Raw genomic sequence first — 12,628 nt, forward strand, 5'->3', positions numbered from 1 at the left:
TTCACGTGGCTGAGGACATGCTGAATTGAATCAGGCCATCCTTCAATGTTGGTTTTCCACAGTTTCTGTGGTGTGGAATCTTCCACCATTTCCTCTGACTGATTCTATGGATTGTCACTAGTATGAAGCCAGTAGACTGACAAACGCTGGGCCTTTAGTCTCCAGGATGTAGAGCATCTGTGACACCCAGGAAGATTGACTGTAGCTCTTTTGAGTAAACCAAGTAAACTAAATTAACAAAATCAGAACAAAGTAAAAAGCAGCCCCTTAAAGGGAAACTGCAAAAACAAAGACAACATTTAAAGGAAACTTACCAGCATTAAATCAAAATGTGAGCAGAAGGGTCTAGAAAGCGCCTCAGTCTCCGCGGTGCTCACCGAGCATGGAAGGCCTGGACAGTGCTGGCAGACACCACGTGCTCCCTCTCCAGGAACACCCGGCCACAAATGTGGAAGAGGGGCAGACAGTCGGGTCGGATGACCCCACTCGATCACCCGCTGCCTGGACCTGTTAATGGCTAACTTGGCCAGGCCCAGGAGCAGGTTCATGAGGAGGTCCCCCTCCCTCCTGGTCCCGATCCGCAACGGGTGCCCATGGATCAGGAGCGTGGGACTGAAGTGCAAACAAAACAACAGTAAAAGGTTTTCAAGAAACTAAAAAGGGGGTGCAGCGTATAACAATTAACATACCCATGGTCCATGGACTCCACAAGGCCACAAAAGAAGCAGGTATCTTGGGAGTCCATGAACTGACACAACCTACGGTTGTATGGGACTGCTGCATGTAACACCCTCCACCCCAGGGCCCCAATGGAAAGCGGGAGGACACCCCCCACTCAGAGGGCCCCCCCAACTGAGGACCTCCCCCGCTGGACGGCAACAAGGCACGCCAGGGCGTGTCCGGGTGGCAGGCGAGGGCAAGGAAATGAAGGGTGTGCAGCAGCAGCAGCCCATACAGGAAACCCCTCTGCACGGTGCTAAAGGGCACGGAGGGCATTTCCGCGAGGCGACTCAGGTTGCAGGGCACCGGCTCCCAAGAGATGGTTCAAGGCTTGTGGCCAATGTAGAATTCCATCTAAACAAGGGTACATTTGGACAGAAGAGCACCGCGCACCTGCGGCACCGTCAGTGCTGAGCATAACCGTCCTAAGGTCTTGAGGATTGATTGTACTTGCACTCCAGAACAATGGAACCTGCACATGAAATGAACGAATCATTGTATGTTGAAAGTTGTGCAGCAGTAGGTTTCGCCATGGCCTTCCATGTCTGAGGATACATGTCTTTTAGAATTCACAGGGGTAGTATGTTGCCGCCTGCCCCTGTGTCAATCTTGGGCCAATAACACAGAGATAAAAACAAAAAACTACTGCGGATGCTGGAAATCCAAAACAAAAACAGAATTACCTGGAAAAACTCAGCAGGTCTGGCAGCATCGGCGGAGAAGAAAAGAGTTGACGTTTCCGGTCCACACGACCCCGAAACGTCGACTCTTTTCTTCTCCACCGATGCTGCCAGACCTGCTGAGTTTTTCCAGGTAATTCTGTTTTTGTTTTGGGCCAATAACAAATAGTTACCAACTTTCTCAGGACAGATAATTTGAATTTAGCAAACACTTTGGATGGTGTGATGGTGTCTGTGTTTTCCACATGATTGACAGTGTGAAACATGTGTTCACCGCTCATCATCTTGTCATGCACATCATCATCATTTTCTGGTTTGTCAATCACCCCATGTATGTGTTTCTTACGGGATACTAGATGTTCGTTATTATTGCTTGAAGGTACCTGTTGTGTACTGTCTGTTTGGATCAGTGCAACGCTCTTTGTAGCTGGATCAGTGTAGGCCCTAGTGCACTACTGCTGCCAATGGCCCTCTCTGGGAAATGCTTTGTAGAATTGATAGAAAGCTGCGTGTTTCCTTGGTGCATGCAGAAGGCATGAGAACATTTATACAAAGGTGGAAACCTTCCACATGACTAGATTTGGGTGTTCTAGTGAACGTGTCAACAAATAGGGTTGTGCTTAGGACTTGTAAGCTTCGTTGACCTGCGAGAATTGCTTCGTACTTGCGCCCATTCTCGAGTAGCTCTTCAATGCTATATGTTTTGGGCTTGTCTAACATATCTTTCTGGAGTTCTTCCAGGGAGTGGATGTGATCGTCAACTCAACAATTCTGTTTCCCAGCTCTGCGTTTGAAAAATCACAACATGTACCTTTTTTCTGCATCTGCCGATGAAGTGGTCTATGGATTTTGTAGGCTGTTGTCGAAGTGACATGAATACTAGTCGATCAATATGGAAGTTTAACCAGATCCTGAACCGGTCTTCCAATATAGTCCATATCTTTTTGGAATCCTTTACCTCTTCCGTAATCCTGATGCATTCAGCCTGTGTAGACCTTCATTCCCAGTTGCTAGGTGAATTTTTATGGATTGCTTGGCTGGTTTAGACCTACCTGAATTAAGAAACCATAGCTGTGTGTGCTGTTTAAACATTTTGAATTTGGATACCAGAGTAGCAAACTTATCTGGTCTGATTTTTACAATGGCTTTGCTTTTTTCTGTTTGACTCTCCCTCGCTCTCTAGCGATCCAGCCCACACCCTGGTCACTCACCTTTGTGAACTGAGCTAACCCGGCATTGGTCCTCTTGACACGCTACTCACAGAACTGACAGGCTCCGCTCTGCAATCTCACCACGAGGGATGTGTCTGCTTACCAGCTCTTTACTTGAGCACTATCTCACTGTGTCTTCAAAGTTTTTTCTGCATAACACCCTCTGATGCTGCAAACTCATTGCCATCTGACCAGAGTGTCGAAGGTCGTCTCATGCCATGTAGCATAATGTAAGGCTGATCACCGTGTCATGCCTGTACTTAATCTTGCTGCCATGCTGTTTGACCACCGCTGAGCACCAAGTTATGTTTTTATGATATAAAGGCGCCAATCATTTGTAAGGGATTGTGTAAACTGGTTGTGGGTTCATTTATGTAGACGAGGCACATGAGAACATTTATACAAAGGTGGAAAGCTTGAAGACATCAGCAGCAGAGCTGTGTGTGTGTGTGTGTGTGTGCTCTGCTCACAGGTCAAAGTGAAACTGAGACTGGATCACATGACACACTTCCCTTCTAATGATGCTGCTATCTCTTAAAGGCATATGACAATGACCAAAACTGGACACAATGCTCTAGTTGTAGCATAGCCAGTGATTTACGAAGATTCATCATAACTTCCCTGCTTTTATATTTAATATCTCTGTTTCTGAAGACCAAGATCCCATAGGCTTTGCTGACTACTCTTGCAATATTTCCTACCTCCTTCCAAGATCGATGCACATGAACTCCCAATTCCCTCTGTTCCTGCATACTCTTTTGAATTTTACCGTTAAGCATACGTTGCCTTTCCCTACCCTTCTGCCAAAACGGATCATGTCACACTTCTCTGTATTAAATTCCATCTGCCACTTATTTGTAATTAAGATCTCATTGACAGTTTTTTTTTGTCTTTATTACCCTCAAGGATTGTGCAGTTTGTTCTTGGTTAGTGGATGATCTCCAGTGGTGATGCTCACAGGAAATCTTGAGTCTGGAACCTGTGGGGGTGGGAACTGTCCTTGGCCCTATTGTAGATCCTGCTGTAGGCCCACATAACCAGCACAAGGTCAACCCGAACAACCACGGCTACCCTGACATTGGGCATCCTTGCCACATTTTAATAATCTAGATGAGCTGCCAACATCTCCATAGACACCATCTACAGTTGGATAAATTAATATTGTGCCTCTTGCTCCACTGACAATGCCTTGGAAAGACCAGTGGGAGTGTCAGTGGTTGATGGGGTGCGTTGCTGGTGCTGGGCAGGTGCGACTGTGATTAAAGCTGAGACAGATGAGCATCCCTGCTCACCCTGGCTCCATGGCAACGATTACTCCATCACCAAGACTGCCTATTTCCATCGCAGCAATATATAGTCCACTTCTGACCCTGTCTCGGTTCATCTGCTGCTGAAATCCTTAACGATGCCTTCATTTCCTAACTTGACTATTCCAGTGCTCTCCAGGCTGACCTTCTATTGTCCAACATTTATAAACTTAAGCTCATCCAAAATACTGCTGCCCACATCCTAACTCAGTAGGGGAAGGGCGGTAGTCAACGTTGACCAGGAATTTAACTGGTCCAGCCATGTAGATATGTAGTTGCAAGAGCAGGTCTAAAGGCTCCATATCAGGATGTGCGTATCACTCTTAACAAGATGGATGAATTGTCGCCTCAATAGAAATAAATACGTATGATCTGATAGCCATTACAGAGACGTGGCTGTAAGGTAATCAAGGCTGAGACCTGAACATTCAAGGGTACTTTGCATTTCGGAAGGGCAGGATGATAGGAAAAGGTGGTGGGGTAGCTCTGTTAATTAAGGATGGCAATAGTACAATAGAGAGAGACCTTCACTCTAGAGATCAAGATGTTGGGTAGAATTTTCCCAGAATTGCACTGTGCAGTAGCGGGCGGGTAAAATGGAGTCCAACCCGCCGACGAAAATGGTGGGATTACATGCCGTATCATCCTGAGCCAGCCCCATTATTTACTCACTCCTGTGAAAAACGCCATTTCCATGGCAGGTGGGCTCTCATTCGCCCGCCTGCCATCACCCCGCTGTTGCATCATGCCGGCCGCCATCTTTAAAAGGCAGCTGCCAGCAAAGCGCTCATTGCCACCAGCTCACCACCGCTGCCTGGGAGACATGGCCAGCAAAGGCAAAAACACTGCAGCCCCCTGCTTCAACGATTCGTCCTTCAAGCCACTGCTGGATGCCAGGTTGTGCTCCACCCCAGCTCTAGCCGCAGGATGGGCAGCAAAGTCACCAACCCGGCTTGGGAGGCAGTGGCAGTGATGGTCAATGCAAACACCCTGCAGGGAAGGACAGCCACCCAGTGCTGAAAAAGGATGGATGATTCCCTCCGTTCCACTAGGGTAAGTCACTCTTTTCATCACTCCCAACTCTCACACTCACAAACCCATCACACATCCACAGGGCCCTCACTCACTGCCAACGCAAGGGACATCATCATTCAGTCTTTCACACGCACCACCCACACAGGCCCGACATACTTATCATCTGGCCCATCCAGGCGTCCTGGATATGCTCTCCCCATCTCTGTCCATGCAGGGCAAACTGGCACACAACGGGAGGGAAAGATCGCAGACAGGTGGAGGGGTGCCAGAGATCAAAGTTCTGACAGAATTCGAAAACAGAGCCATCCAGCTGGCCGTCGATGACCAGGACTGGTCAAGTGCCGACGGTAAGGTTGGCGCTGCTCTGCAAGGATCCAGCAGTGCAATATCCATCAGACAACCATGGCATGAGTGATGTGTCCTGCTTCACAGGCCACTGCCATGCACGAATTATCTCCCTTTGTTTTCGCAGGCACATCTGCCAAACAACCAACAGAGTCCATGACCCAGGGCCTCCAGTCAAGCCCCGAAGAAACCTCTGAAGAGGAATCTGAAGGCACCTTCCCTGAAGAACTGACGTAGTACTCACCCACACCCTCCACCAGCACAGAAACACACACCTCGGTGGGACCTAGCTTTAGAGTAGCCTCAGGATCACAATCTTGTGAGCACATCGCACTATCTGTTCCACAGGAGGCGGAGGCCGGGACTTCCCAGGTTCCTGGCTCTCGGAGGACTTCTGGAGGCCAGAACATTGCTGAGTCTGAGTCAGATGACGAGCCCCTGGACTTGGTCATGTCACAGTTGCTGAAGCTGCAAAGGCAAGCTAGAGAACATCAGGGAGGGATGTCCACTGCACTCCTCAGATTGCAAGGCACGATGGAGGAGTCCGTCCATCTTCAGGCCGAGGTGATAGCACTGGCATTGCAACACACCGAGGTCAACACTGGCAGGATGGCGGCCAACATGGAGACCTTGGTCCAGGACATCACTCCTGCACTGCTGCGCAGGCTCAACTCCATCGCTGATAGCATAGCTGGCCTCCAACAGTGTGTACACGAGAGGGGTGCTGGACAGCGCAATCTCACTTCAGCTATCCCTTCCGCTTATGGAGTCGGCCAGGGGCTCTCAGGCACCCATAGGGAGGAGGATTAGCAGATGCACACTCCGGGATCATCCACCCAGGTGTCTGGGAGTGTCCGGCCCATCTGACTCCTCTCTTCCTGTGACCTCAACAACTCCAGCTCCACAGGCTGAGGAGGGTGTCACTGCCACACAGCAGGACCCCGAAAGCTGGCTGGACCCACCAAGTCTCGGTCCTCCAGAGGACGCCCACCAAAGCCATCACAGACAAGGCGTCACAGTCAGCAGGCTGCCTCCATCTCCGCTGTGGATGTCTGGGGAGCACCAAGGTGTAGCAGCAGGGTTAGGAAAGTTAGGTAAGAATAGTTGCACAGCCTGGGCAGGGGTATTGATCACTTGTACACACTGTTCACTATTGTCAATAAACTCCTAAGAATGTCTCCCTGCCTGTGGCTCCTTGTTCAGATGAGCAGTGTTCTTGTCACTCAGATGTGAAACCTTTCTGCACAAGATAAAGGCAGGTGTCTCAGTGCAGGGCCTCTTCCCTGTGCTCTGTGCAGCCTTCCGACCACAGTGATGGTCCAGCCTCACACTCCCTGGAAACATTACTGATGCCTGCACCTCTGCAGTGCTGCTCAATGCTGCCAGAATGTAATGGGCAGGAGTCACAGAGTTCCGTCATTCTTTCTGTGTGCTCTCAGCACCTTTAAGGTGGGGCTGGCCCCCATCACACCAGCATGTGCGACCAGTGATGCTGTGCACCAGCTCCTGAAGGGCTGAGGTGCTGAAGCCGGACACAGCATCTGATGCGTCTAAAAGTTTCATGGTTGCGTCTCTGAGATGGCCCTGATCATGGAGCACAAGCGAGCTGCCCTCAGCCAGACAGGAGTCAGACATTCTCAGGGTCTACCTGAAGATCTATGGAGTGTTCTCACTGCACGTTGTGATGCCTCAATGACAGCTCACTTCACAGGGTTTCAATCTCGTCTCCGGAGATTCAGTTCCCCTGGATTCCAGCACCAACTCCGCAGCACAGCTTCAGCTCCTCAGGCGCACCGAGCAGAATATTACTGCTCCAAAAGGTTACCTTTGCCCCAGTGACTTTCAGCACAGAGTCATCAACCTTCTACTGCCTCCTTCCATTGCCAGGGCTTCTCCTGATCCCTCCCCACTTAAAGTCTACCACCACTGCCTTTTTCTGCCTGAATCCTCTATTTCTGCTCCTCTTTCTTCTTAACTTTGGGATCTCTCCCTGGCTCCTCTCCCCACCCCCATGCCTGGAACCCATCATGATTATAGTGTTCTGCTCCCGATCACATGATCGCATTGTTGTGCTGGATTCTTCTTGCTCAGGTGCGCTGGCCCTGTTTCCTCATCCTGAAGGAGTTCAAATACTGGATTGTGCAGGGGTCACCTGCACCCGGCCCATTCATGCGCGCAACACCACCACCTGGAAGTTCCCCTCCAAGTCACTCACCATCCTGGAAATATATCGCCGTTCCTTCACTGTTGCTTGGTCAAAATCCTGGAGCTCCCTTCCTAACAGCACTGTGGGTGTACCTGCACCACATGGACTGCAGTGGTTCAAGACGGTGGCTCACCACCACCTTCTCAAGGGCAGTTAGGGATGGGCAATAACTGTTGGCTTAGCCAGTGACGCCCACATCCCATGGATAATGTTTTTAAAAACTCCCGCGGCCTGTCGGGTCTCAGAGTTCCTGGCTCCCGCTCTGCGAGAAGGTAAACCTGGATATCATAGCCAGACAGTTTCTCAGAGCAGTAGGTTCCAAAGCTACTTCCAGAGTTCCAAACCAGAGACCAGACTATTCTATACTTGGTAACGTGCAATGAGATAGAATTCATTAATGACCTGATATTAGAGGAGTTCCTAGGCAGCAGTGATCATTACATCGTTGAGTTTCGTATTGAATTTCGTATGAGGGGGAGAAGAGTGGGTGTAAGACTAGTGTTTTAACCTTAAAAAAAAGGCAATTACAAGGGTATAAGGTCAGAACTGGCTAAAGTGAACAGGGAAATTTGGTTAAAAACAAAAAGCTAAAAGCTACTGCGGATGCTGGAAATCCAAAACAAAAACAGAATTACCTGGAAAAACTCAGCAGGTCTGGCAGCATCGGCGGAGAAGAAATCAGTTAACGTTTCGAGCCTTCATGGCCTTCATGGCCGAAGGGCCATGAAGGCTCGAAACGTTAACTGATTTCTTCTCCGCCGATGCTGCCAGACCTGCTGAGTTTTTCCAGGTAATTCTGTTTTTGTTTAGGGAAATTTGGTTAATGGGTAGAGATTCAGTAGCAGAAATTTAAGGAGATATTTCATAACATTCAGCAAAGGTACATTCCACTGATAAAAAAGAACCCTGGGAAAAGGATGCACAGTTCATGGCTAACTAAGGAAGTTAAAGGTAATATCAAATTAAAAGAAAAAATGCGCAATTCCACTAAGATTAGGGGCAGGTCAGAAGATTGGACAGAATATAAAAACCAGCAAAGAATGACTAAAAAAAGGAGAGAGAAATTGGAGTATGAAAGATAGCTTGCTAGAAATATAAAAATAGATAGCAAGGTATTAAAAAAGGAAAAGAGTAACTGAAATGAGCATTGGTCCTCTAGAGAGTGAACCTGGGAAATTAACAATGGGAAATAAGGAAATGGTGAATGAACTGAACATATATTTTGTGTCTGTCCTAACTGTAGAGGACATAAATAACACTCCAAAAATAATTATGAATCAAGAGGCAAAAGGGAGGGAGGAACTTAAAACAATTATAATCACCAGGGAAAGTATACTAAGAAAAATATTAGAACTAGAGGCTGGCACGTCTCCAGGTCCTGATGGACTTCATGCTAGGGCCTTAAAAGAAGTGGCTGCTAAGTTAGTGGATGCATTGGTTTGAATTTTCCAAAATTCCCTAGATTCTGGAAAAGTCCCATTAGATTGGAAAATAGTGAATGTAACTCCTCTATTCAAGAAAAGAGAGAAACAGTAAACAGGAAACTATAGGCTGGTTAACCTAATATCTGTCAGAGGGCAAATGCTAGAACCGATTATTAAGGAGGTTAAAGGAGGACACTTAGAAAATATTAATGCAATTAGGCAGAGGGAACATGCTTTTGTGAAAGGGAAATAATGTTTCCTAATTTAGTAGAGTTCCTTGAGGAAGTAACAAGCAACGCGGATAAAGGGGAACCTGTAGATGTGGTGTGCTCGTGCTCTTAAAAATTAAAACTTTACATCTGGGCAACATTAAAGGAAAAATGGTCCCATTTTCTGGAATCAAGGTTACGCTAACCAGTTTTTCTTTTTGCTTTCATTGTGTCTTGTGGAAAGTATTTTATGCTACATCTGAAAAGTTGCAGTACAACAGTGATGAACTCCATGCTGACCCATCCACCAACTTAAACACTCACTCCCTCCACCTCCGGCACACAGCAGGAGCAGTGTGTGCCATCTGCAAGATGCAGTGCAGCAAGGCCTCTTTGACAGCACTTCTCAAACCTGAAGCCCTCACCAATCAGAAGGACAAGGGCAGCAGGTACATGGGAACATCCATGTTCTAGCCCAAGTTGCACACACATCGTATATAACGTAATAGACGTATATCGTCTATTCCTTTATTGTGGCTGGGTCAAAATCCTTGACCTCCACTCCTAACAGGTGTGATTGCCTGTGGACTGCAGTGGCTCAAGTAGAATGCCCACCACCAACTTCTCAAGAGCGAGTTGCGATGGGCAATAAATGCTGACCTCGCTACCGATGTCCACATCCCAAGAATTAATGTATTTTTTTTTAAAAGTGGAATATAGCTCCCAAACTGTGGAAATGTGTCTTTGTCTTAACTCACAGCAAGTCATGTTCCACTAGCATCCCTGCACTCGCTGACCTATGTTGGCTCCCAGTCAAGCAACGTCCTGATTTTAAAATTCTCATCCTTGTTTTCAAATCCCTCCATGGCCTCTCCCCTCACTATTTATGTAATCTCCTCCAGCCCCCACCACCATCCGAGATCGGTACTCCTTTTATTTGGGTCTCTTGTGCATCCCTGGTTTTAGTCGCTCCACCGTTGGTAGCTGTGCCTTCAGTTGTCTAGGCCCCAAGCCTGGAATTCACCCTCTACACCTCTCATCCTCTCTACCTCGCTTTCCTCCTTTTAGACATTCCATAGTGGTATTGTCACTGGACTAGTATTCCAGAGACCCAGGGTAATGCACTGGGGACCTGGGTTTAAATCTCACCACAGCAGATGGTGAAATTTGAATTCAATAAAAAAACCTGGAATTAGAAGTCTGATGATGACTGTGAAACCATTGCCAATTGTTGTAAAAACCCAGCTGGTTCACTAATGCCCTTTAGGAAGAAAATCTGCCGTCCTTACCTGGTCTGGCCTACATGCAACTCCAGAGCCACAGCAATGTGGTTGACTCTTAAATACCCTCTGAACAAGGGCAGTTAGGGATAGGCAATAAATGCTGGCTTAGCCAGCGACACCCACATCCCATGAATGAATAAAAAGAAGTTTTTGGCCACCTGACCTAATGTCTCCTTAAGTGGTGCATTGCCATATTGTGTTTTGTAGTGTTCCTGTGAAGCACTTTGGGACATTCATTACGTTAGAGATGCCATATAAATATAAGCTGTTTTGCCCTGCTCCCTTCGCCCTTCACCCATCACAGTCCCCACTGATCATTTATGCCCTAGAGCTGTTTTGTTTTAACTGCCTTAAACGCCACCAATTGGCGGACTTTATCATTACTTTAAATTGACACTGTTGACCTGCTAGAACAAGGACCTACATGAAGTCACTCGACTACCCCAGTTTTTTCTTTATCTTTTATGGAATGTGGGTGTTGCCGGCAAGGTTAGCACTAATTGCCATTTGCCCTTGTGAGCAGTTAAGAGTCAATCACATTGCTGTCGTCCGGCATCATATGTAGGCCAGGCTGGGTAAGGATGGCAGATTTCCTTCCTTGAAGGACACGAGTAGACGGGCTTTTAATCAGTGATGGTTTCATAGTCACCATTACTGGGACTAGCTATCAATTGCAGATTTTTTAAAAAATTAATTGAAATTTTATTTATTCATTGAGTTTTAAATTCTACCGGCTGCTCTGTTGAGATTTGAACCCATGCCCCCAGAGCATTAGCCTGGGTCTCTGGATTGCTAGCCCAGTGATGTGGCTCTAAATGCCTCCCCCAAAATGCCAATGCACGGCCCACAACGTGTTTGAGACTTAAGACATCAGCTGGCAGCCTTCCTGTGTTCTAACGTATGAAAAAAAACAAAAAAAAAATCCTATTTGTCTTCCAGTCAGGTTTAATACGGAGCCAAGAAAATGAATACCTTATAACTCCATTACCTCATCACCTGGCACTGAGACACAACTACACCTCAGCTGCTGGCTATCGCCCTCATGCACTCTTCAAGCGATCGGTGGAGCACAAAGTGCGACAGCGGCCAGTGAGTCATGGGCATCATCACCACCACCATCGCCGCCACTCTTACCATCACCAGCAACAAAAGCATCAGCATCACAAGAGAGACCAGAAGCAACACTACTGTGGGCGGCGAAAGAAATGTATGTAAGGAACCTTTTTGTAGCACTTACTACCGTCATTTAGTCAACAAAAATAAAGCCATTTAAACATAACTCTTGTCCATGTGTAGGCATTAAGGTCAGCACCGTTCTCGTACAAACACGTGACCTCTCCATAAAAAGGCCCAGATTTTGCTGGAGCTGGGAATCTCGCATTTGCCATGTTAGACATTTTTCCTCACCCTTCATCTCAAACATTGGAGTCCCACAGGGGGTTGGGAATGCGAGCTGATAACAGTGAGGGCAATGGGGCATATGAGGCCTTTGGGAAAGGACAGGACCAATTCCTGGGATATCCCTCCCTCATCACCTGTTTCTGGGTGAGTTGCACTTTAATAATAGCATGCATTTTTAAACTGGCTGTTATTTTGATGGAAAACCCTGAGCCAATTTCCTTCTGTAAGCACTCCTAATGTTATAGCAGAAGTGAGTTGATTAGCCCTCTTTCAGTGTTGGTGCCGGACAGTGCTGACTGAATGTTACCCAGTAAGCTGTTACTGGTGCAAGTGCCACGTATTTTTAAGCTTAGAAAATTTCTTTGACAAATGCTGTTTTTTCCACCTTCATCCAAGTTTACAGCACAGAAGTCGACCCTTGTGGATGTGCCAGATCTCTGAAAGAGCCATCCACCTTGCTCCATTTTCATCGCCCTTTCCCCTAGCCCTTTTTAAAACTTATCTTTTCATAAATATTTATCTACCTCCCTTTTGAATGCTAATTATGGATTCTGCCTACCTTCTGGTAGGACATTCCAGTGTCCCCTAACAACCCTCTTTGGCCTAAGCATTCAGGCTCAAAATGGATGCCTTAGCATCTAAAATGGTGGGTGGGATCAGGAGCATGTACATTTTCATTGGCCAGATGGGAAGTTTCACGGTCCCTGAAACCAGCTCCACGCATGGGGACGTCTTGAGTTGGGGATGCAGTGGGGGTAGCGGTATTTCAGTGTGCGTCAGCCAATGTAAGAACCACTTCTATTGCCT

At 47.3% G+C, this 12,628-nt stretch overlaps 1 protein-coding gene across 1 annotated transcript in view; it reads left to right on the forward strand.

The window, feature by feature from the left end:
- adamts18 (ADAM metallopeptidase with thrombospondin type 1 motif, 18) overlaps positions 1-12,628 on the forward strand; it is a 254,120-nt gene that overhangs the window by 78,738 nt on the left and 162,754 nt on the right. Inside the window, exon 4 of the mRNA XM_078544789.1 lies at positions 11,360-11,627. Within this exon, the coding sequence (XP_078400915.1) occupies positions 11,360-11,627 (268 nt within the window). The remainder of the gene's footprint in view (positions 1-11,359; positions 11,628-12,628) is intronic.

Source organism: Cetorhinus maximus, chromosome 6 (assembly GCF_964194155.1).
Source record: "Cetorhinus maximus chromosome 6, sCetMax3.hap1.1, whole genome shotgun sequence".
In the NCBI taxonomy this organism is placed as follows: Eukaryota; Metazoa; Chordata; class Chondrichthyes; order Lamniformes; family Cetorhinidae; genus Cetorhinus; species Cetorhinus maximus.